The 25526-nt window shown below is 36.4% G+C and overlaps 1 protein-coding gene across 4 annotated transcripts in view; it reads right to left on the bottom strand.

The window, feature by feature from the left end:
• Window positions 1–25526, bottom strand: part of TSPAN12 (tetraspanin 12) — a 65884-nt gene that overhangs the window by 20180 nt on the left and 20178 nt on the right. For all 4 annotated transcript variants that reach the window (XM_036863824.1, XM_036863827.1, XM_036863825.1 and 1 more), the window contains exons 5-6: window positions 6843–6917; window positions 2977–3084 (exon numbers count right to left, since the gene is read on the bottom strand). In XM_036863824.1, coding sequence (XP_036719719.1) covers window positions 2977–3084; window positions 6843–6917 — 183 coding nt within the window. The remainder of the gene's footprint in view (window positions 1–2976; window positions 3085–6842; window positions 6918–25526) is intronic.

Raw genomic sequence — 25526 nt, 5'->3', positions numbered from 1 at the left:
GTGGGAGGGAGGGAGATGCAAGAGGGAAGAGATATGGGGATATATGTATATGTATAACTGATTCACTTTGTTATAAAGCAGAAACTAACACACCATTGTAAAGCAGTTATACTCCAATAAAGATGTTAAAAAAAATAAAATAAAATAAAAATAAATAAATAAAGAGAAAAAAATCATCTTGAATACTATAAATGATGAAATACTGATGCTATGAGTAATACTAAAATTTTCCAAGAAACTTTTAAAATAATTTTAGTATTTCCCTCTTATAAATTTGTTCTAAAATCCACAAATACACCACAAACATCACCAATGAAGTCCAACATAAGTTAACATCATGTATTTTACATAAGTCATTGAGTATCCATAAAAAATACATGTAGTAAAACAACCACTTTCTAAAGATCATAAACTACTACCTTTCCAAGCCAGTCTTTTTAAATCCTTGCACGCAGAAGAAACCTACTTCTCATTTCCTAATGTCATGTGTTTTTCTGTGTTGCTGACGGAAGGACAGTTCTTGGAACACGTTCACTCCGTCCACAATAGAACAGCCCATTTATCTGGCCTTGTCAGGAAGTGAGGTGCTCCACACAAATGACTTTTCCAAATAACTTATGCATAGCATGTTCTGTGCCAAATGCTTTTTTTATTTTAATAAGTCACTGAGATGTTGCTTTTTACATGGTTGTTTTCCTTCATCAATAGAAGATACTGAATTGATACTGAAAATTTTCCTGGAAACTCCCTTAAGCAAACCCATTCTTCAGCCACACATGACTATGGTCTACATCTCCTTGGAGTCTTGCTGCCTCTTTTAGAGCCACATTGTGAGATGGGGCGACTCTTCTAACATGCTGTCAAATCGGAAAATTCCACCACCATTTTACCTAAGCAGAACCTGAGGCTCTAAGGAACAGGACAAGTAAGTTGCCAAGATCACAGACCAGCCAGCGGTGGAGCCTATTTGTTCTCAAGCCTATACTCCAACCTCTATGTTAGAATCAATAAATAAATACAGTTTTTAGCATCAGTTTTTTTAAAGGTATTAAATAAACATCACTAGGGCTTAAGTGAGAGTCCACTAAAGTAAAGTACATGCCCAGAACTGCACTGAATGAGGAGCCAGGAAAACTGCAGCCTGAGAAGGCTGCTCTACAATTTATTTTGGGAGAAGGTGGTTAGCTGAATTGTGTCCTTCCGCCCCATCACCAAAATTGACGGTGAGGTTCTAACCTCCAGAATGTGACCATATTTGGGAAGAAGGTCTTTACAGAAGGAATTAAATTAAAATAAGGTCATAAGGGTGGTCCTAATCCCATCTGACCTATGTCCTTATAAGAAGAGGAAATTTAAACACAGACACAGAGGGAAGATGACGCAAAGACACAGGGAGATGACTTCGGCTGTCTACAAGCCCAGGAGAGAGGCCTCAGGAAAAAAGCAATCCTGCCGACGCCTTGATCTCAGACTTTCAGCCTCCAGAGTTGTGAGACAATAAATTTCTGTTGTTTAAGCCACCCAGCCTGTGGTACTTTGTTATGGCCGCAGCCCTAGCAAACTAATACAAGGGGCTTTAAAAAACTCTTTCAGGAGGCCCGGAGGTCTTCACCACCTCCTTTGGAGTGAAATAAGCCTACGATGTAGAGGAGGGAACTTACCATACAACAAATCTAAAAATATGTGCGCTATCATTTGTAGCGCTGTACATTGTCTACCTAGGGTGGCGCCCTCTTTCTACCATTAGAGAAAAACTCATTTTGTTTTTTAACCTGGATTATCATGGTCCACATCACAATTGTCAGAAAATAAAGAGCTCTGGGAAGCTTCCACTCTGGGCAGTAGCTGAACACAGCTTATTATAAATTCCCTAATGCTTCACTTATTTTCCCTTCACGTTGTTTTTAGTACAAATGAAGAGTAAACAAACAAAGTCAGGAAGCAGTTAAATAAACAGGAAATCTGTGCTGTAATGATAATTTTCACCATCTCAACAACTGTAACACAAGGAGCCAGATTTGGAGATTATCCTGGACTTGAACCTCTGCCTGTATCCAAGACAGAGTAACTGAACAGGGAGCAGGACATCTATTGTGCAAGACCCTGATTCTCAAATGCTTTGGAGCCCAGCTTTAAATGCCAGTAAAAGAAAGAGATAGACTTGGTCATCTGGGAATGTCACTCCAATCGCAAGGAAACTGCTTGGGAGAAGAACTTAGTCTGAATCAATGGTTAACTTCAAGTCACCAGATTTTAAACATCTAAATATAGTCCCTGTTTGAGAAGATAATGGGATGCAGTGCTATATGGAAGGTAGGTAAGAAAAGCTAAAAGCACTTAACTTTGTAATGTTACTGTTAATAACCATAAGCTAAATGAGATCAAACTTATGATCCCATTTAATCTTCTCAACACCTGGAGGAGATAGGTACTTTTATTATCCCCGTTTTATAGATGAGGAGACTGAAGCTTAAGGAAGTTAAGTAAATTACAGAGGCTCATGTAATAGTAAGCAGCAGAACCAGAATTTGAATGAAGGTCTTTCTGACTAGAAAGTTCATACTTTTAATGATATACTGAGTCCTAATTCCCAAATGAGACCCATTATTTTAAATTTTCAAATGATGTTTAAATTACAGATAGCTCTAAAAGTCATGAAAAATTATCCATTCAAATAGACCTTGGGTAATTATCAAGGAATTCTCATTAAAAAAGGAAAATTTAGTTTAGCAAAAGGGCTTTTAAAAAATTCTAAAATATATGTGAACCATGGGAAATGAAGCAGAAATGGTGGAAGAAAAGCAGGGCATAGAGCTACTTAAAGAATTTCTCAATAAAGAATTACACCAGTGGTAACTGAATCATTAGCTTAACTTTTCAGCACAGGGAAAATGACCAAAGCCAAAGCTCTGAACACTTGTTTTGAAAGTGTGCCATTTATTCCATACCCTCTACCTCAGAAAAGGTAGCACTTACCTCTCTCTGAAAAAAATTCCAAGCGTGAGTAAGCCACCGGTATCTCGGTAAGCCATAATTTGTCATTCTGGCTTTCAAAGTGACCATGTCTGACCACTGTACTGGAACCTAGAGATAGAAAAGACAAAGTATCAACAACTGTAACGTGCAAACAGCCACATTCAGACACAAATACATTCACAGATTCACACAGACACAATCACTCATAGACTCATCCACATCCTCACACTTACCTGGAATGTACTGCCATTGCCAAACACTACCTTAAATTTGTATTTGTTTGTGGCTTAAATTAAGCTCAGGGTTATTAAATACTTATCAAACAATCTCCACTTGTAGATTTTTGTACTAAATGAGGAGGTACTTCATATTAAGCAAAATTATGCGAAATCACTTAATGCCGATATCAAGCTCAAGGAAATCACAAACAAGTAAGCTATATGTTCTATAGATACACCTGAAGAGCTCCTCATAACAAGTGATCCCTGCTGCAAAATGCCCTTTCATTTGATTTCGTGATGCTATGAAATGGTTCTTTGAAGGGACTGCAGATTATGGTACTAAAATAAAGGGAGAAGAATTAAGGGAAAGAGTTCAGCTCAAGCCAAGCCTCACTCTAGAATAAGTCTGTAAACTTTTCAAAAATTGGATTTTAGAGGCATGCTAGAATTCTAGAAAAATTGTTCTGAAATTAAAGCATTTCTTTTGTGCTCTGCCTCTCAAGGCACCTAGCGCCATGTCCCTGAACAGTGTTTAATCATGACAGAGTTTCAGGTACACAACACAACAGTTGGCAAGAAATCTAATCAGCATATCATGCTATGTTTTATGTACAGTGCTACAGGAGAAATGGGGTCACACAAATCCTAGTCTCTCCACACGTGTGGTATTTATTAAAGTAACTCTTGGGAAACTAGACAGACATCCACACCTGATCTATGGAGCAATACTGACTGCGCTAAGTCAAGCAAATTTGACACTAACTTAAGATTCATATTATTTTGAAATCTTATTTTTAAAAATAGTAATATCAATAGTAGTTTAAAAATTCCTGGCCACAGAAAGTCTTCATTTTGTTCCTTTGTTAATTTTCTTTTTTATTACTTGGAAATGTACAATACAAAAGAAAACACCCCAACGCCTGGGCACACAACTTTGTTCCCTAAATAATGGGCTGACTGGGTATACTGTGTGTTCATCTGGTTCCAACAAAGTTCAGAGAACTAACCAAAGTTCAAGCTATTCACTATAAATTCTTATTATCTCATATCCTTTTGAACATAAAATAAATAGAAGTGAAATAAATTCTCTAGAAACTTACAATCTGAAACAGTTAACATTATTGACAGATTTCATCTACAGAAGGAATGATGAATGGGAGGTGAACATGTATACAAAAAACAGAAATAATGGGAAAATAGGCTGCCTGATGCCCAATCTCTTGATTTGGTTACTAGAACAGGCTTATTTTTAATTTATTTTCCAAAATAAATATAAGTTGTTTCCCACTTGTGACCACAATTGATCTGAAACCAAATATAGCAAGAAACACAGGCGGTCACTGAGGTTCTGGCACAAAATACAGTGCTCTGGCCATAAAGGAAAACACACATGTATTGGCTCCTTGCATGGAACAGAGAAGAGCACAAAGCCCATTCTACGCAAAGGCTGGATTCTGCAAAATTTGGCAGCTCATAAACTTTAACAGCACTTTTCATTCACGCTGCTATCAGCGCAAAGGCAACAACAACAACAAAATTCTGACAAACGTTTTCCCTAAAGGACTACTTTCCACATTTCACTTTTAAACAGCCCTTGTTTTATCCTGGTGACTTAATGGGGGAAGATTTACACAAGCAAAACAGTGATGTATGCCTTCAGCGGGCACAGCAGTGTACACCTATCTAGTACCATTATGATACTAAAAAAATACTTGCAGATCTCCCCTTCACAGAATAGAAGCAAGTATCTAAAAAAGTATCAATTCCTTTCTGTTTCCTCAAGTTCCTTAGAATTATATTAGAGTCAAAATATTTCCTTTCAAATACCTTAAATTAATTCATTTCAAACTTGTTATAATTTAGGAAATTTATCAAACATTAGTATGATATAAACACTGTTCAAGCCATTTTTTAAATCCACTAGAAAGTAAACTCATTTTTAAAAACCTTTTAATTACCAAAAAGAACACAAAAGCTGAGATGAGGAGATCAAGAATTAATTATACAATTTACTACTCATTGCTTGACTGTTAAGGAGATCCATGTGTTTATTGAAATCAGAAAAAATTAATAAGACACCGAAACTGAGTCCCTGGAATCAATCACTTTTTCATTCCCTTAATATACCAAGTTTCTAGGGATGGTGTGAAAATATGATTCTCAAAGACAACGAGAGCATTCCTATTGTAACAGGAGATTTTGTTTTAAAGATAGTGTTTAACTTTATATTAAACTAGTTAGAACCTGCCCTGACTTTTCAATTTTTAATAGAGAAAAAAATAACCATAAATTCTCTCTTCTTACTGAGAGTTGTCACACATTGAAAGCATGAGTGTTTTCAGAGGGGTCCAGCTGTGTAGCAGTGCCAAAGCATCGTTTACATGTAAACTGAAGTATGTAGAGTACCCACTAGTCTGTAATTACCACTTAGTATTCAAAACAGTGTCACAGTACAGTAGCAGATTCACCATAGAATCTTTAATAACTGCATCAGTACCAGAGATGTCTTCAATTTTCTTACACAACTGCCAAAATGCCTCTCAGAAACAAATGTAAAAGAATCTGCTTCATGGGTGGTGGTGATGTGATGAATTGGGAGATTTCGATTGACATATGTACACTAATATGTATAAAATAGATAACTAATAAGAGCCTGCTGCATAAAAAATAAATTAAATTAAATTAAAAAAAAAAAAGAATCTGCTTCGCTTCTTAAGAGCTCTTAAATTTTAAAATGCTGAAGACTGACCTGGGGAACTTGCCACAAATGCAAATACCCAGTCCCTGCCTTTTCCTCTATTCTGATCGAGCAGCTCTGGCCTAGAGCCCTATAATGTGCGTTTTAAAGAATCACCCTGGTGGACTCCTGCTGTAGACAGTCCGAAGACTACATGTTGGGGGAAGAAAAACATCATCTTCCTGAAACAGAATTACTCTACGAAGCTCACAGTGGAAAAATCTGACCTGCCACCACGAAAACAGCCAGACTTCACAGACATGCAAAGGTGCTCTACCTCATTGATAATCAATGCACCAATTTTCACCAATGAAGTGAGCAAACATTAAATAAGTAATAATGCCCAATAGAGCAGAGGTGAAGTGTGAGTGGTAAACCGAACATGACTGGTAAAATCTTAAGGTTAAGAAACTCTTATTCTCATTCATTCTAACACACACTTCTTAATTTGGAAGATGGTTCGGCTTGCTGCAAACAGAAGGTACATGTTTCCTAGCCATCAGTGTACAGCTGCAGTCAGCATTTTATAAGGTTTTCATGTCGATTTTCAACTTTTCTCAAGTCCTGCTGCAAATGTGAATATTTCCTATTATACAATCAGAAGATAGTAAAATTATTTTAGAACGTATATTATTTTTAGTCTATTATATCCATGTTTAAGCAATCTGTGGAATTAAAGATATATATAGGAATAGAGGAAACGAAAAATTACAAATTATGCTTTGGAACTATGCTTTAGACACAGAAAAGAAAATGCTACATTTCAGAAGTATTGGGAATATTCATTGTTACCAGATAGCATGAACATTCAAATTAATAATCATGTGCCTAACAACTCCAGAGTCTCTGATTTAAAAGGCTGAATGAATATTGTTTCAGACTGTGGTTTTAGCCCATTTTGAACTCACCATAATTTCCTGCTCATATGTCCAAACACCACAAGCCAGTTCTACACAGAAAATGACAAGTAAACTTCCAAAATACTGCAGAAGAACAGAAAATGAATGCTGTTAGGATAGAATCAAAGTAAAATATGGTCATCAGAGACAAGCTAAATATTATTCAGTGTTGTTTATCCAAAGGACCAGAAAATGGAGGCACATATTCAAGAAGCGCCCTCCCTTGGGAACAGATGGGGAAAATTTCAGCAAATTTTGAGACATCGGCAGACGACATTCAATACTCACCTAAGTGGGTCGTTTGGATAGTGCTCCATTTATCCAATGCTTTCATAATTAATTCACTCAATGGATAAGACCACCTCATTTTACAAATGAAGAAATTAATGTGAAAAGTATACAAGATGACTTGCTCAAGATCGTGCATAATAAATGTTAAAGCCCTAAAGTGACCACTGCAGCCATGTTCTTTGTGCTCTCCCTTGCCACCTCTCCAGTTGTGGGGGTCACTTTCCAAAAGTAAACAGTAAAAGGGTGAGAAAGAATAGGCTCTCTGAAAGTTCACTAATTCCAGCAGAATTAAAACAACTCCACTGCTGTCAGGAATCCTCCACTCCATTTATGGTGCCAGTCAGGGTGGGAGGATCGGGTAGTGATGATTATTGATTATTCCTCTTCACTGGAATGGCAGCTCTATCAAGGGCAGAAATTTACTGTGTTCCTTGTCACAAAGTAGGTGCTCAATAAATTTTTTTTACATAATATATGAATAGATAAGCATATATGAAAACAAAAGCAGAATGAGGTGTGGAGAAAAAGGAACCCTCCTACACTGTTGTGGGAATGTAAATTGGTGCGGCCACTATGGAGAACAGTATGGAGCTTCCTTCAAAAACTAAAAATAGAGTTGCCATATGATCCTGCAATCCCACTCCTGGGCACATATCCAGAGGAAACCATAATTTGAAAAGATACATGCACCCCAATGTTCATAGCAGTACTATTTACAATAGCCAAGACATGGAAGTAACCTAAACTTCCATCGACAGATAAATGGATAAAGAAGATGTGACATATACATACAATGGAACATTAGCCACAAAAAAGAATGAAATAATTACATTTGCAGCAACATGGGTGGACCTAGAGATTATCATACTAAGTGAAGTAAGTCAGAAGTGAAGTATTTGTGTAAAGACAAATATCATACACTTATATGTGGATTCTAAAAAAGAAATGATACAAATGAACTTATTTGCAAAACAGAACTAGACTCAGAGACATAGAAAACAAACATATGGTTACCAAAGGGGAAAGGGAGGGAGGGATAAATTAGGAGTTTGGGGTTAAAACATACACACTACTATATATAAAATAGATAACCAACAAGGACCTACTATATAGCACAGGGAACTCTACTCAATATTTTGTAATAACCTATAAGGGAAAAGGATCTGAAAAAGGATAGCTATATATACATATATATGTATAACTGAATCACTTTGCTGTACACCTGAAACTAACACAACATTGTAAATCAGCTATATTTCAATAAAAAATTTAAAAAAGAAAAGTTAAACAAAAAGCACAGTGATACAATGGAAAGAGACTGGGAGCTGCCTCGGACTGGGTGATCCAGAAAGGCCTCCTTATGAAGGTGATCTTGAAGATGACTCAGTAGCGTCAAGGAGAAGGCAAAGCTGATAAGATGTGTGGCAAAGCAATCCAGGAAGAGGAAAGATCAAGACCAAGGCCACCTTGCAGGTGAGCTAGTTAATTTAAGAACTCAGTGGTAACGGAAATGCAGAAGCGGGTGGGATGGGGAGAGTGGGTGAAGCACATGACACTGAGAGGTCCAAAGGGCCAGATCTTCGCGGGCCAGAGAAAGGCTTTTGGATTTCATTCTAAGTGTATTCTACGTGAAATTCACTAGCAAGTGACATGGTGTGATGTGCATTATGAAAACATAATTCTGGCTCTTTTGTGGAAAATGACCTGTAGGAAAGCAAGGGTGTGGTCAGTGCAACTAAATAAAAGATTGCTGAATTAGGATGGTAGCAGGCAAATGGGAAAAAATGGACTGATTTAGGATTGTGAGCCCTCAAGACTTGAATGTCATTTCTGTGCTCATAATTTTTGCCAAAGAAGGGAAGGGAAGAATAAAAGAGACAGAAATTTGAGCTGATTTTCTATTACTTCCATGATATATCCCTTCTGATTTAAAAATATAAATTACTGTTATTAGTTTTAATATGCTTCCTTCATATAAAAAATAAAGAATATATAGCTATAAAATCTCTTAGACAAAAACATGCTTAAAAAGTATAATTTGATACAAAAGATAAAGTAATATTCTTTTTTTTTCATTTTTATAATCCTTTTATTATTTAATCTAAATGCATAGTTACATGAACAAATGTATATTTTTCCATGTATATTTTCAAAAAGTTTTCTGTGAACTACTTTTTTTTTTTTTAACATCTTTATTGGAGTATAATTGCATCACAATGGTGTGTTAGTTCCTGCTTTATAGCAAAGTGAATATCCCTATCCCACCCCTCTAGGTGGTCACAAAGCACCGAGCTGATCCCATTTTACAAGCCCTTTTACTTTCAGCATATGTAGTACTCCTGGTCAGCTTCAGTCTACTCAGATCTCGTTTCCAAGTATTGCCTTACTTTGAAGATTTTAGCCTTAAAATAATTAGAAGAAATTTCGTGAACACAGTACTCCAAGTCAGTTTTTCTCCAAATTCACCTTAATACTTAAGAGATGTCTAGACATGAACACTACTATATCTGCAACTTATGTTACAAAAAGTCCAAAATGTTCAATAACTATATGCTAGATAAATGTTCTTATCTTTGTTAAGACCCTAGGAAAGAGTGAGACTCCAGAAAAAAAAGTTACACTATGGGATACTTTTGCTTTCTCAGATCTCCAACCTAAATTCTTTTCAAAATTGACTTCTGATTACAATGAAAACCAAAACAGCCTGATAAAGGCAAGATGTCTCTAAACATGAAACATGGACATGGGTGAGAATTATGTGTGCTACTAGTGGAAAAAGGTAGGACATACCCTGACTTTGCCTTGGGGATAACCATGCAGATTTCTGGATTGACTTTGAATCCTTTTAAATCCCATTTCGGTCACCTCTCTCACTTCTTGCCTGCTGGAGTTACTGACTGGCTTACAATGCCTGTGCTACACCGCAGAAAGGCCCCCGGCACAGGGTAAGTGCCCCGATGTACACAGTACATGCAATACCTGAGTGGCTCTCCAGGCTACTGGATGCAAACAACAGTATAATAACTACAGGCATGATGTCACCTTGACTTCCTAGAGTGAGCTTTACAATGGACTAGCAAAACCATAACTTAAGTATCTCCAGGGATGTATACGTAAAGCATGTATATCTAAAACAATTTCTCATTACAAACTCAAAACTGAGATTACCAATCATGGGAGAGAAGGGGTAAGATCCATCTGAGTTGGACACTATTTCAACTGGGGAAATGCATCTTTCAGATTTGATGGTCTTATTTGATACATGTTCTGCCATATAAAACAATTCCTCTGTCTTTATTCCACTTATACTCGGGGCACAGATCTATTTGACCTTGATATTGAAAATACAAGTTTCATCAACATCAGAAAACTTTCTTGGAGCAAATTAAATCTAAAATGTAATTCAAATAAAATATTTTTTTTACAGATGGTTCTGCAGCTTCCTGGTCAGCTGTCTTTGCTTCGTGGTCACTGTATTAGCCTCCTACATCCAGTCTAAGTCCAAGGAAAACTTTAATTGTCAAATCTATCCTTAATACGAGACACACAGATCAACTGCATTTACGCCTACATTTTCTTTTTCAGTGAGCTCTGAGTCCTAGTCATCCTCAAGTTCATCACTGCACAGAGAATCACTCAGTCACTAGTTTAAGAGCTGGATCTGAGTGAGGCATCTATAAAACTTGGTGTTAATCCACAGTTTAAATAAAACAAAGCCAGCAAAGAATTAAGCAACAACTCCCGTTGAGCTTTGTTATGGTAGGTAGGGTACATACATATCACATTTCACTACAAAACCATCTGCTGTCTTCAGCATTATTGAAACATGTGTACATCTCTCCTAATGCTGTCAGTATGTGTCTGTCAAGTCCTTACTTGCCCAACACACGTGGTTTGCTGAGATGGTCTGTACCAATCTAGTCTGCAGAGCAACTCACCCCTCTCCTCCATGAGTGCTGTCCTAGAACGGTGGAAGGAGCTCTGAATTTGGAGTCAGCAGACTGAAGTTCAAAGCCAGCTCTGAAACAAACTCTGTGATCTCTGGAAAATCATTGAACTGCCCTGACTTCAGTTTGCTCATCTGTCTGATGAAGATAAAAATAAAGTCTTCTTCACTGTTATCATCAAGGCTGATTTGACACATGGGAAATTGTTTTGGAAAATTTTAAATTTTGAATTTGTAAAGCATTATACAAATGCAATTCTGAACTAGTTTGTGAAATACAATCCAATATGGACTTGTCCTTTCCTCCTGGATTTGACCTTCATTCGCTGCCGTGTGCCGCAGTTTCTTCTTCATCGTTTTCCAGTATCTCATCTCTTGTTCTTTACCATTTTACCCTTCTCCTTCCCCTTGTGTGTCAGGGTATCTCTGTCTCCTGTATATCAAGCTTCAGAGGCTTCAGCTTTTAAACCAGTTGGCTGCCTCACGCACAATTCACTGCGCTCACTAACCTGCCAGACCATCGGTTCTGACTGGCAGGGATCTTGTTCGTAAACATTATTTTATTCCCAGTGCCGAAGCAGGACCTGTCACACAGCAGGTATTTAATAAATGTCAGTGGAAATAATGATCAGCTTACCAACTGAAAAAACCAATTTCAGGTTTCCTTGAATTTCTCTGACTAATTTGAGCTCTGAGTTTCTTGTTAACATTTGACTCCCCTTGACTTTGCTTACACATTTCTGTTCTACATTGCCTCTCTGCTTTACTATGTGTCTTTCTGGAGGATTATAGTATGATAGTTCAGTGTGCCTTTAAACATATAAGACAATTTACATAGTTAAAGAAAAGGAACAATATGCAGACTCTCCCCATCTTTCCTGAGCTACTATCAACTGAACATTTTAAATAAATAAAGCCTGAGAAAGTGTGTTTATACAAGGGACTTAGAATGCAATTATTTGCATTAACAAACTATTTTATTTGCTTTAAAAATTATTTGATACAGACTTTCTTAAAATAGCTAAGTTCTTCTACTGTAATTAAACTAAAATTTGTGTTCTATAAGTTTTATCCCTAAACATATGTTCATGAAAAAACTGCATCAAGTAAGGCAAGCTGATAATAAGATATACCCTCAAAATGATGCAATTAATTAGTGATTTTTTTTTCACCAAATCTCTCAAGCTGAGAATAATTACCTTTCAGTTCAAAAATGAGTGTCCTCACTGATTTAGATAACAGAAGATTAGATAAAACACCGTAGGTGAAATTTCTTTGTTGACTTTTTTCAACTATACAAATGGAAGAACATGAGCTTTGAAATAAAATAGACCTGGCTTCAGATTCTGGCTCCTTTACATACCAGTTGGATGACCTTGGGCAAACCACTAAGCCTCAATTTCCTCATCTGTCACATGAGAATGTTAAAATTACCTTGCAGTGTTGCACTAAGGATACAACCAGGTAGAGTGCTGTCCCACGGGAAGCATTACCTAAAGGGTAGCCGCTATTAACCATATCGTAGTATCTATTAGAATATAAACTCCATGAGTACAAGAGATATTATGTTTTAAATACTTAACATACTGCCTGGCATAGAACATGTACTCAGTGAATATTTCTTGAATGGATGCAACTATGACTGGAGGATGACACAAGTAAAACCGTTCATTTCTTCCTAAAGACTGTTAGTGTCACTCACTCTAAAGAGTCATCTAAAGCCACAAGTTATTTGGTAAAATCTTTAGTAAAACCCCTGTCCAGTGAGAAAATAGCTGGTATTTTTCAAAAGATCTTTATTAGGAAACTAGGGCAGGAAGGGCGTGGAGGGTGGGAAACCAAATTCTTTTTTAAAAATACTGAAATCAATTCGTCTGTTATTTTAAATAAAGGTTGGCCACAGAACGGCAAGAATGGCATAGCTTAACTAGTCCCTTTGTCCCCTGGATGTATTTGAGGAGGAAGGTAAAGGCATGAAATCCCACCTTCCTATTTAACCCTTGGTGACTTGTAAGTCAATGCGCCCTCCAGTAGAAATAAGGGGGATTCATTTCCCGTATTAAAGATTATTTCATCTCGTTATATGTGTACAGACAAAATAATAAAATCTCCAGGAGGTCTTTTCTGAAAGAAACGTTCATTTATAAAAACGAGCTGCTTCCCTGACACCTCCCCCACTCCCGAGGATTTCCCACTAAAGAAAGTAGATTAAACACACGCCCTTATCCCTTCTCCCTGTTGAAGCTTCACCAAAACAACAATAAAGGGATATTTTAAAAGACATAAACCCAGAGATAAAGGAAAAGGAAAAGAAGACAACAGCAAGTATATTTGGGAAGGTACAAAACAAACAGATGAGTAGCAAATTTCTCAGCAGTCCCCCAAAAGCTGAATGCTTAATCAGTAGTGGAGAAAGTAGGGAACAACCTGATTCACATACAGAGCCCCTCCAAATGCGTAGGTGCTGGCAGCCCTGGATACTTGCAGAAGTGGATGAAAGTAGGGCTAAAAAGAGGATGATTTGTTGAAAACTTGTTTAGGAAGAAGTTAGAGCCCTCAGGTCCCCTCCCCTACACTATGTAGCTGGGTACTACCCACCCCTACCAGTAAAGAAGTTAGGGGGTTATTCTGTGGAAACAGTAAAACAGAGTCTCAGGACTGGGGACACTAGGTATAGTCGAGGATAAAGCAGAATACAGGAAACAGAATTGGAGTTCAAATTTAAACACCTTTTCCGCAAAGGTTCAAAACCAAAATAGCATTGGATTTCTCAATAAAATATTGGAAGCTAGAGGCAGCAGGAGGATGTCTTCAAAATTCTGAGGAAAAAAAATGATTTCCAACCTATAATTCTATAGCCATTAGAATTAACATGGATGGACCTGGAGATTATCTTACTAAGTGAAGTTAAGTCAGACAGAGAAAGACATATGTATGATATCACTCCTATGTGGAATCTAATTTTTAAAAAACGATACAAATGAACTTATTTAGAAAACCGAAACAGACTTGCAGATATCGAAAACAAGCTTATGGCTACCAAAGGGGAAACATGGGGGGAAGGGATAAATCAGGAGCTTGAGATTAACATACACATATATACACTAATATGTATAAAATAGATAACTAATAAGAACCTACTGTATAAAAAATAAATAAAATAAAATTCAAAAATTCAAAAAAAGAAAAAAACATACACACACTACTTATATGTAAGATAGATAACCAACAAGGACTTACTGTATAGCACAGGGAACTCTACTCAATATTCTGTGATAACCTGTATGAGAAAAGAATCTGAAAAAGAATGAATATATGTATATGTAGAACTGAATCACTTTGCTGTACACCTGAAACTAACACAACATTGTAACTCAACTAGACCTCAATAAAATTAAAATTTAAAAAAAAAGGAATTAACCTGTAAGGGTATTTAAAGCCATTTTTAGGCATGCGGGCTTTTTAAAAAATGTATTTCCTATGTATGTTTTTCAGGAAACTACTGGAAGATATGCTACCTCAAATGAGAGACTAAACAGAGTAGGACAATGACTTGGATTCCAGGAAACAAGGGATCTAAAACAAAAGGGAGGCAAAGGAAATCTCAGAATGGTAGTAAAGGGGGTATCGCATGACGGCAGCAGCTTCAGCAGTCTAGACTGGAGTGGGTCTAGAACGTGCTGAGAGATTTCTTAAAAAAAAAAAAAAAGAAATCATCGATAGAATACCCCAAATATTTGAATATATGAAGAGAAAACGTACACCAGGGGAAGTTTAGAGTTGAGTTGATTTAGACAGAAAAACATAGAAAACAAGGAGAGTTATGAATTCCAAAAAAAAAACCAAAAAAACAAACCCAAAGTATTATTCCAGAAAGAAAAAAGTAAACCTGGTAATTTACCTGGCCCATCTGTGAATAACACTTACGTAGTCATGAGCATGTAAACACTGTTCTAACCAAAATGATAATATATCTGTGTCGAGCTGAGACAGGAAGTATGCATGGGGCGGGGCTGGGGGGTGGTACGGCACTGAGGACAGGAAAAGATACCAGTTCCTCATCTTGCACAGACGTCAATGGATAGGGCTTAAAACTAAAAGAATGAGAAGAGTTAGATAAATATGTGATTTAGAGATATGGAAGTAAATTCCAAGGGAATCTGAAAAAAACAAAAATTGAAAGCAGTTGCCTCGTTCTTAGCAGTGGAAAATGATAAAGGTGGAGGACTACTATTTTTCATAAGAAGTATTTTGGAATTAAATTTACATTTTGCGTATGACGCACTCTGATAAAAGTAAAAATAAAATTAAAACAAACAGCAGCCCTGCCCCAAAGACTCGACAATCAAGAGAAAGACGCTGGTAGCTGGAGGATTTTATATGTTTTACACAGAAAAGGTTATTCAAAAAGGCTGAAAATTATAAGTAGCCCAATTACACTTCATGGTTATTGGGAGTAAAGGAGGGGGGTGGCAATTGGAAACTTATACTCAGGTGCTGTCATCCTTTTGCTAAATGTACCTTCACTAGCTGAAAATAGGGATGCCATAACAAAATACAAAAAGTTTATACTTAAATGTGATTTACAGACCCGCCCCCCCCCCCGCCCCCCGCGAGGTCTCTTTCACTAGACCCTATTTGGAAATTTGAATGTCTCCTGCAATATTGCTCATAAAACCACACATGCAGTCTGCTCAAATCAATGTGAGCTGGATTATTTTCCAACTTGGAGAATTCACTTCAGTCACAAAATTTTGAAGTTTAGAACTCTATGTTATGGGCAATTTCGTTCAAGAAGGGAGGCTTGGATTTAGTTTATTTGCTCAAGAAACACACGTTTGTATATATAATCAAGTATTGTGAGTATACAAAATTAAAAGTATATAAAAAGTATGTAAAAAATCAAGTATTCTTATAGGTATATATGTGTATGTGTAAATGTATGTATGTGCGTTTATTATGTCAAAGATATATATACATTGTATAAGTTATTCCTCAAAACATATTACAAAAATATCATTAGCTGTATTTTTGAAAAGAGAAAATGGAGCTAGGTACATTGAGAGGCAACAGAACACTAAGTTTTTCAGAGCACAGTTCCTGGAGCCAAGCATCCTGGATTCAGATCCCAGCTCTACCACTTCGTAGTTGGGCAAATCACTTAACCTTTCTGTGTCTCCGCGTCCTCATCTATAAAGTGGAGATAACAATCGTGGCAACCTTATAGTATAGTTGGGAGAATTTAATGAGCCAATACATGTAAAGCACATACAATAGTGGCTGGCACATAGTACATATTATATCACGGATGTTGGCAGTGGTGTTAGCAATACCTCACAATCCATCATCTATAGACGCCCCCCACTACTGAACACAAATGCACACAAGTACATGTTCACATGGGTATTTACAAAACCTTTCTTGTCTTTGAATTAAAACACCTACAATCCCATCTTTGACCTTTTCCAGTAGGAAAAAAAAAAAAAAAGACTACCAGTAATATCAAAATTTTAAGGATGGCAAAAAAAATTCCTTTTTCCCTCCTCCAAATAATGCCTAATTAAAGGCACAAATGCTGCTTTAACTACTATATCAAATTCCTTGACACTTTATCTCAATAATTCCATCTCTTTTTATGTTTTGAGCTTACATTAAGTCAGTCAGATCAGCTTCTTTTAAAGTTAATAGCAAAATTAACTTTTGTTTTTATTCATATTTTACAATTTTTATAATGAAATATAATGTCATATAGCCAATGAGTGCTTAACAGTTCATTAAATTGAACTTTCATAAAAACACTAATAAGTGAAATTATTACTTATGTACTGTTAATAATTGATTTAATAAAATTTCAAAGAAAGTAATATTTGTTTTGCACAAAATATTTCAAATAATTTTCACTTTGGGGAAAATAGGTTTATTTTAAATTTTTCCTTTCTAGCTTCTATCAATCTAATGAAAAGAAGAAAGCAATCTGCCCTAACAAAGCCAATCAATTTATTGAGAATATTAAACTTTATAAGCAGTTGAGAAACATAGGAAAAGATACTTTCAATTACGAAGAGCTTTTTAATAGGAACTATGTTCTATTGATATAAAACTTATCCTCATCATATCCAGCTTTATGGATAGAGGACTCTGACATATATACCATCTAAAGGAAACAAAAAATCCTATATCCAACCTACGATAAATAGACAAAACAGTTATTCTCCAAACTGTTTTCCTGTATAAATGCCAACTGGAAAAGAATTTTTACATTAAAACAAAATTGTAATGTCTTCCATGAAACACTTATATATATAAGTTTCTCTGTGCGAGCAAAGCAGATAATAAACCACATATCACAGTACCTCCTCAGAGAGAATATATTTCACTGGGTGAGAAGTAAAAAGTATAAACACTGTAAAAGTTATTTTAATCTGCTAGTCTCTTAATTCATAACTAAAAACTCAGATTGTTTTTTCATAAGTAACATTCAACATAATTTAAAACCACAAAAGTCAGATTTGCTTATCTTGGAACATTAATACAACCTGAGCCTCACTTCTCCACAAATAAAAACTATTTCAAAATATAACATACTTTACTGGACATTTGAATATTTTAAAAACATGGTGCCTTTTGACTCCTACCTACATGCTACATAACCAACTCTTTTAATAAACAAAGAGTTTGATGAAAGGCCTGCATTCACTAAATGATAAATGATAAACTCCAGTCTCTACCCTGTCAAATGCTAAACTCTGCAAGCTTTCAGTGCTAAGTATCTCTATGTCAGTTGTTTATTTTTCCTTTCCCAGTGATTGGAGGTTTAAAAATATTATATTACTTAAAGTTAGTAAATAAGAGAATTCCAGTGCCAAATATTTGTACAAGATAATGGAACGGCTGACATTCTATTAAGAATCCACCGGGACTAAACTACTAACAGTCCAAGAGCACTTGTGCTTAGAACACACACCCACACAAAGCCTCTGTTTTAGCCAAGTCTCAAAACGATGTCATAGCAGACACAGGCTTGGTACTTTCTGAAGGCCAATTATTCACCATGTTCTGTGTGTCTTTACAAAATTTTCCAAGAAAAGGCAGCATTAAATTTCCTTTCTTTTAAGAATTATAAATGAGATGAGTACGGTCTAATTTAGAAAAAGCTAGAACTATAAACCAGTTTTTGAAGAAACAAAGTCTTGTCATTCCTGAGCCCATGCAGGAAGGTGAGCTAAAGTAAGAAAGTATCGGTATGCTGTGGTCCTTTGTTCATGCTTACCTTTGAATAAATACACAGAAGAATCTTTGTAATAATGTATCTTAATTTACTCCCCTTTTCCATTTTATTTACACTGGTAATTTGCTGAGCTAGTTTCTCTATCAAAGATGTTGGTGAAGTTCAGGTTAATAAGCATTTGCTTCACACGCTGTTCAAACTCTGAGACAGAGAAATGTATTATGCCAAAATCGGAGGGACTTAGCCAGGGGCTACGGGTTCTCGGGGTCAGTGATGTATATCGTGATAGGTAACACATTAAGGGTGAGGCAATAAAGCAACTGGACACGCTAGACAGGTCACCATGTATATAGCTTCTGTTGCTTTGTAAGCCAGGTCAGCTAAAGTCTGCATGCTCGGCCCCATTGCAAAAGATTTACAGGGTGTTTCTGGTCTCGGAAGAGGTTGTCTCTATGTATTACTGGGCTATTCCTCAGAATGCAAGACAGGAGTCCCCATCACCAGAACCTCGGCAGGGAAGTACAGAGGAAGTATCCTAAGCAACACAGTCAAAGAACACCAGACTCAATTCTGATCCAACTCATGCCTCTCAGATGCAAACGTGGCCAGATACCTCACAAACACAAGAGGAGCGTGAGTTCATTACCACCAGTGTCTTCAGGACAACATCATTTACAAGACAACAGGTTAGGAAATTGGAAATTTTAAAGGATTTTATTAGGTAGAAAGGGAATTCATACTTCAATATCTGCAATAACTTTTGAATCATTCTATAACTATATTTGTGAAAGTATCTTCTAAATCACTTTCTTTTGTTTTACCTCTATTTTCAGACAAGATATACATTTTAACTTACCTTTGTACATTCTCCAGAAAAACCTCAAACCTATTTGTTAAAAGAGTATTAAAGGGATATGTTTCCATTAAATTTTATAAATCCACGAATATAAATATTTATTATAAGTGAAGAGGTTTATTCTTTTTTTTTTCTTCTTGATAAATCTATTCAAGCAAAAGCACTTTCTTCCTGAACCAAAAATATGTATTTTCTTTTTTAAAATAATTAAGTAGAAGAACACAAGCCGATCCACAGTCATGCTTAATGTTCAGGGAAAGAAAACCATATGTGAATAATGATAAAATCACTAAATTGTCACCAAAGTTGCCCAAACATCAGTAATTCAGTCTAATTGGTAGAAGGAACAAGTTGAATTAAATAGCATGAATTACAGATCAATTTTAAAGAAATGCATGTTTGTTACAACAAATATTTTAGCTATAAGAATATTGAAAAGTAGAGATCCTTAAAGACCTGCTTTTATAAACAGATTAATGATGATTTGAAAGAAGCATATCCATTATCTGTAGGTAAGTGCTTCTAACATGCTTAAAAAGTTTGTTCTCAAACAAGTTAAGCAGTTCTACAACAATCCTCTGCTACTAGTCAATTGTTTATGGAACTTTTTTTCCCCTGAGTCTGGGAAATTGTGGCAGCATTCCAAAGAACTACTGTTCTAACCATTCCACAAGAGCCCTTGGCTGGCTGGTCTCCCTAAGGGCATCCCAGCCCCACACCCAGTTTCCTGGTGCCTACTTTAGCTTACTAACTATAATTTTGCTATTAAACCTGAATTAAACACATCCAGATTAATAAAATTTTGTTTACAATGTACATCTGGGGAAAAAACTCTAAAGCATTAGCTAGACTGCCCCACCTGAAAACCTTTATTCCTTCATCAGTAAAGGCACATTGTTAGAATAAAATACGTCTTCCATTCTCTCTTCCGTCATTAAAAAGGGTTCTCTAAATGTGAAGCCCCCTTAGCCCAGAGTGGCAGGACCAGGTAGCTATCTTCTCCCAGGTAAATGAGAAAAAGGCCCAGAAGAAAGCAAGAACAGACACTGCTTCCTGCGTTATGTAGCAAAAGAGCATATCACATCACTCTGCAGCTCCCAAAGCTTCACACTGCAGAGTATGTGCACAAGATATATTCAAGACATCTCCATAATTTGGCCCTAGGTCACACAGCCAAGTCTCAGCCTTGCAAGCCTGGCACACATCTATCCAATGACCTACACATGCCCTTTGCCAAGCACTCCATGAGCTTCTGAGTCTTATCACAACTGCTCCCTCCACTAGCCTTTCAATTCCTCAAAGTCCCTTGCTTCCCCTGCAAAGGCCCTTCTCCCACCTCTGTCCATTTACCAGCCACCCAAATTCTGCCCTCCCCCTCAGATCTCAGTTCAAATGATTCCTCATGTCCCTTTATTAAATGCTCTTGGTAGAACAAGGCTATCTATTGTTTCTTCCAGTTCTTTTAAAGTACTTTAATAACACAAAAGAGAACTTTTAGAATTAAAATATTTTAATCACAAAAGGCAAACTTCTCCAAGTCTTGTTAAAAGTTATCAGTCCGTGTCTTCAACTCAACTGTGTAAACCCTGCACAGAACCTGAAAATTTATAATATTTTAAATGCTTGTTTCCTAGAAGAGGCACTGAAAAGATTCATATTTTTACTTAACTAGCAACAATTCTTACATTGGCACGTATCATCTAATAAAATTCCAACTTTCTTAAAGATGTTTCTAAAATGTCTTCATAGTTGTAACCATATTGTGGAAACTTGTAGTTTCCAAATTTTAGAGTTTTAAAACTAAAATAATGGTAATCTAAAGAAAGTTCAGGGATAATCACTTATTTCCGAATAATTCAAATGTAGTGCTTAAGAGGAATACTAAGTGATACAACTACAGTGTTTATACATTTTAAATAAAATTTAAATGAGTGTTTCTGTCATGTGAGCTGAGAAGATTCATTTTAATCTAAGCATATAATTGGAGGCTGTAATAACCCTTTATCTGAATAAAGGGGGAAATGGGGACTTCCCTGTTGGTCCAGTGGTTAAGACTCCATGCTTCCACTGCAGGGGGCACGGGTTCGATCCCTGGTCAGGGAACTAAGATCCCACGTGCCACGCAGCGAGGCCAAAAAAAAAAAAAAAAAAAAATCCCTTCTATGAATAAAGGGGGAAATATATGGATCACAATTCTGAAAAAGTAGGGTTTTTTAATTTATGAAATTTCATGAAAAAAGCCTTTAATTCATAAGCTATTATTTAGTCATCAAATTCATCAGATATATATTCAACATCATTTTTCCATACAGGTTTTCTGAAAGCTACTTTCCTCATTATAGCTTAAACGACTTAATTCTCTCATCTTTTACATGTGTCATTTGCTTGTCTATTGACTTAACTCTGTTTCCTGAGTCATCTAGACACCGATATGATTTTGAATGAATAGCTACTGTTTTACCTAGGTCAAAGGAGGTCAACAGACCCTGGACCCAGATGTGAAAGCAAAAACTCTACACAATTGCTGAATTAACCTCAAGGTAGCATTTGCTGAACCTGTAACCAGCATCCACAGCAGAATCACCCTTTCAGAGCACGTGCTGCCAGAGAAATATCTGTCACTGAACTCTGCACAGACTAGGTATATTCACCAAATCAGTGGGTATAGATTTATACGGCTTATATTTAACCAAAGCTATCGCAAATGTATATAATAAGAAACAATATATAACAAAGCTTAAAATGCTTACCAGGACAGAGTATACCTAAATTATACCAAAGTCAGAAATACAAAACCTTGAGCCATTCATACTTCAAACCCTAAAGTAAGCAAAAAGTCCAAAGAACACTCAGGATTCTGTCATAAAGACCCACCACTAAGGGCATGAATATCATGACATTTCCTTTCAGAGACATCTGCTTATGTGCTTTTCCGGGGTATAATTAGAGACAGTCAAATCAACATCACTTAAGGAACAGAAAGGTTAATGGAGCTCTGTCCTGGGCTTTGTGTGCATACAAAACCGAGATGTGCAAGCTGAGCCTCCAGATGCAGAAACGCCTACATCATCTTCCGTTTCCTCTGCTTGTAATTTTTGTGAGTTTAACAACTAAATTTTAAAGCTATAGCTCTAAAAGAATTCTAGTTAACATGTCAAAATAAAACGCATATATTGAAGGGATATGTTTCTATTAGATGAAAAACGCATAAATATTGAATAATACCCCGTTTCCTCATGTCAAGTAATACAAACATTACTATCATGTGCAAAAATTCTATCTCAGCAAAGTCTGCTGAATTCGGCTGCCTTCCACTCAGTCCCCAAAGTCTTAGTCCAGACCCTGTGCATGGCTTCCAAAGACTAGGGTATAACCACTAACCAGCCTTCCCAATGCCTCCAGCCCTTAATGTTATCATTTCATTAAACGCTGGAAACACCCATTGACTCTGTATAGTCCAAGGGATAACATCAGACTCTCCTACAAAGACCTTCATGGTTGGTCTACTTCATGCGCTTTTCACTGGCACCATAGCTACACGGAACTTCTAAGTTTTGCCTAAACTTGCCATGTTCTTTCACTCTTCTGTATCTTTGCACATACTCTTCACGTGGCTTCCCTCCTCCACCAGAAAACTCTTACACATTTTCAACATCCAGCTCAAATAAAGACTCTCCTGCAAAACCTACCGGAAATCTCCAACCTCTCCTTGTTCCGGGTTCCCACACTAATTTATTTATAACCTTAATACTGTATCGTGCTGTGATATTTTCTTTGCAGTCTCCCATTTCATCTTTGTATCTCATGTCTATCACAGACTGAGTACTCAGTATATGTTTACAGAGGGAAAAAGGAAAGAGAGGGGAAGGAAAGAGGGCAGAAAGGGAAAGAGAAGTTGTTTGATTCTTGGACAGGATAAGGGAGAACGATGGTCGAATTTTTAGAGTTCCTTCCTTAATAAGGACATTAAAAGACTATATTTTTAAAAGTTGAATGACTACTGAATACCTTGGATTACAGATGAAGCATATTTAAGTTTTACAGAAATAGTGCCAGTAATTAATTAAATGTATTCCAGTCATTGGGTGGTGGAATGAAACACGTATAGACTTGGAGCATAAACTGAATCTGAATGCTAATGAAAGCAGCTAGCAGGTGTGTATCTTCAGGCGTCCTACTTCCCCTCAGGTGTAAAATAAGTCTAACCATATAAAGTTGCTATAAGTATTTTCTGAGAAAACAGAGTGAAACTCTGGGCAGATGAACATGCAATCAATGATATGATGGACTTTGATTTAGAAATAAAGGTGCTAGGCTAGCAACCAAAACTATAAATAGCAAATAATAAAGATATTTAACTTAATAATTTAATTTTAACTTAATGGGTTATAAGTAGTTGTATAATTATTAAATGTATAACTACTTAAAAGAAAGACTTAAACAGAGTCAGTAGAAAATTAACTACTATTTAAAGATATTCCCGTTTTGCATTATGATTTTAAACAACAGAAAACTGAGGATGGTTAATTTCTCCATGGCCATTAAAAACGTACTTGATTTCTCTTAAGAGAATCAGTTCAAATCTGGTTCAACCACTGGCTATTTTAAGAAAGCTTTAAAAGTGCTTCCACACAATCACTAGCTATGTGCAAATTCTCTGGGATAATAAAAGTGAAAAAAAAAAAACCTTCCCTTTTAAATACAAGGTACTGATCTTAAACATGTAAGGCACAGGCAACTTAATTTCTGACCAGTGCCTGACAAGTTGTGGTTTGCTGGCAGCTGAGCATATATTAGCATCACACTCTGACAAATGACGATCTCCTGACGGTGACATTCAGCTGTTGTCGATATTGTAAACATGTCTGTTCAATCTGTTTACATTCCCCCTGAGCTGGCACTGCTTTCCTAATGCCTCTGTTAATAGCAAGGTAGAATTGCAATAACAAATGAATTTCATTTAGTCTACAGCTAAAAGCCTTGGGAAGTACCCATCTAAAGCTTGAAACCAATTTCCATTTAGCTTCAATTTCTCTTGTAAAGAGAAAAGGAATTTCTGTTACCGAAATTACTTTGAAAGTCATGGCACATTCAAGCTTATCTTCCTATTCATTTTGGCTTGTTTTCCCAATATAATTAGAATTTAATTACTTGTAATATCCTCCTATATGTATATAAAAGTTTCTGTTCTGTGACAGTTTCATATTTATTAAGAACAAATCTGGTTAGAGTAGGGTTGCCAAATTCAGCAAATAAAAATACAAGACGCTCATTTAAATCTGAGTTTCAGATAAAAAATAATGTTTTAGTAGATGTATATCCTAAATATTGCATGGGGCATACTTATACGAAAATATTATTTGTCGTCTATCTGAAAGCCAAGTTTAATTGGATGTCCTGTAGTTTATTTAGGAAACTTAAATTAGGGTGTTTTAACAATCTGCATCTATAATTCAATAAAAGGGTCAACTTCATGACCAAGATTCACCAGAAATGTTTTCCTACAGTTGGTCTCTTAGCCTGCAGTTGTTTTTCTGGAAGGGTGAGCGTGGGAAGGCAGGTCGGTTATAAAGATCTGTTTTGAGCCTCTCTCACTTTTTCTTGATCAGTCTGATGAATAATGGCATTTTGACTTCTGCTTAAACAGCACCACAGCCCAGTTGCCAGACCTTTTCTTAGTAATCATTCAAGAGTTGTGGCAGCTCTCAGAGATACTGGTGGTCTTTAAAAAAAAAAAAAAAAAAAGCTTTCTTCTCTAATCTGGTTTACAGGTCTTAAAAGTGAAGCGCAATTTTGAGTACAAGGAAATGGACCAGTTGGATTGAATGCATTGGGCTTATTTAAACATTTACATCCAAAATTAAGGAACCTCCTAATTAAAAAAAAAAAAAAATTAGGATAAAAAGCTAAAGGACACAAAGGAAGAAATCATGTGAGTTGCATTGCAAATATTTGCCGAAGACCTAACATCCTGTGGTAGCCTGCCTTAGCGCTCACCCCTTTAACAGGCCACTGTTGTCGAAACCCATGTAAGAGCCAGGCTCCTCCCTTAGAATCTCACCCTCTTCACTGCCTTCCAGGCACCATCCTCCCTATCTGATGTGCTGGCCACTTCTACTGTTCTAATTTCCTGTCTATTACTCGATTTCATAAAAAATTATTAAAGCAATAGGCAAGATGATTGGTTCATATTATCAAGTTGTTTGTAGTCTGGCAGTTTGGGCTGGTTATAAAAATAAGGGAAATTTATAATAGGAGAAATGCACTGGACTTCAAAAGTTGAGACATGTCTGTTGGAGACATCGGCAAAGGCCCAATGAGAATGGGCTTGGCAGTCAGAAACACAGAGGTCCGAATCAAAGCTTTACCTGC

The sequence above is a fragment of the Balaenoptera musculus genome, chromosome 9 (assembly GCF_009873245.2).
Source record: "Balaenoptera musculus isolate JJ_BM4_2016_0621 chromosome 9, mBalMus1.pri.v3, whole genome shotgun sequence".
Lineage (NCBI taxonomy): Eukaryota > Metazoa > Chordata > Mammalia > Artiodactyla > Balaenopteridae > Balaenoptera > Balaenoptera musculus.
The sequence above is the reverse complement of the archived record's forward strand: the minus strand, read 5'-3'. Positions and strand labels throughout refer to the sequence as shown.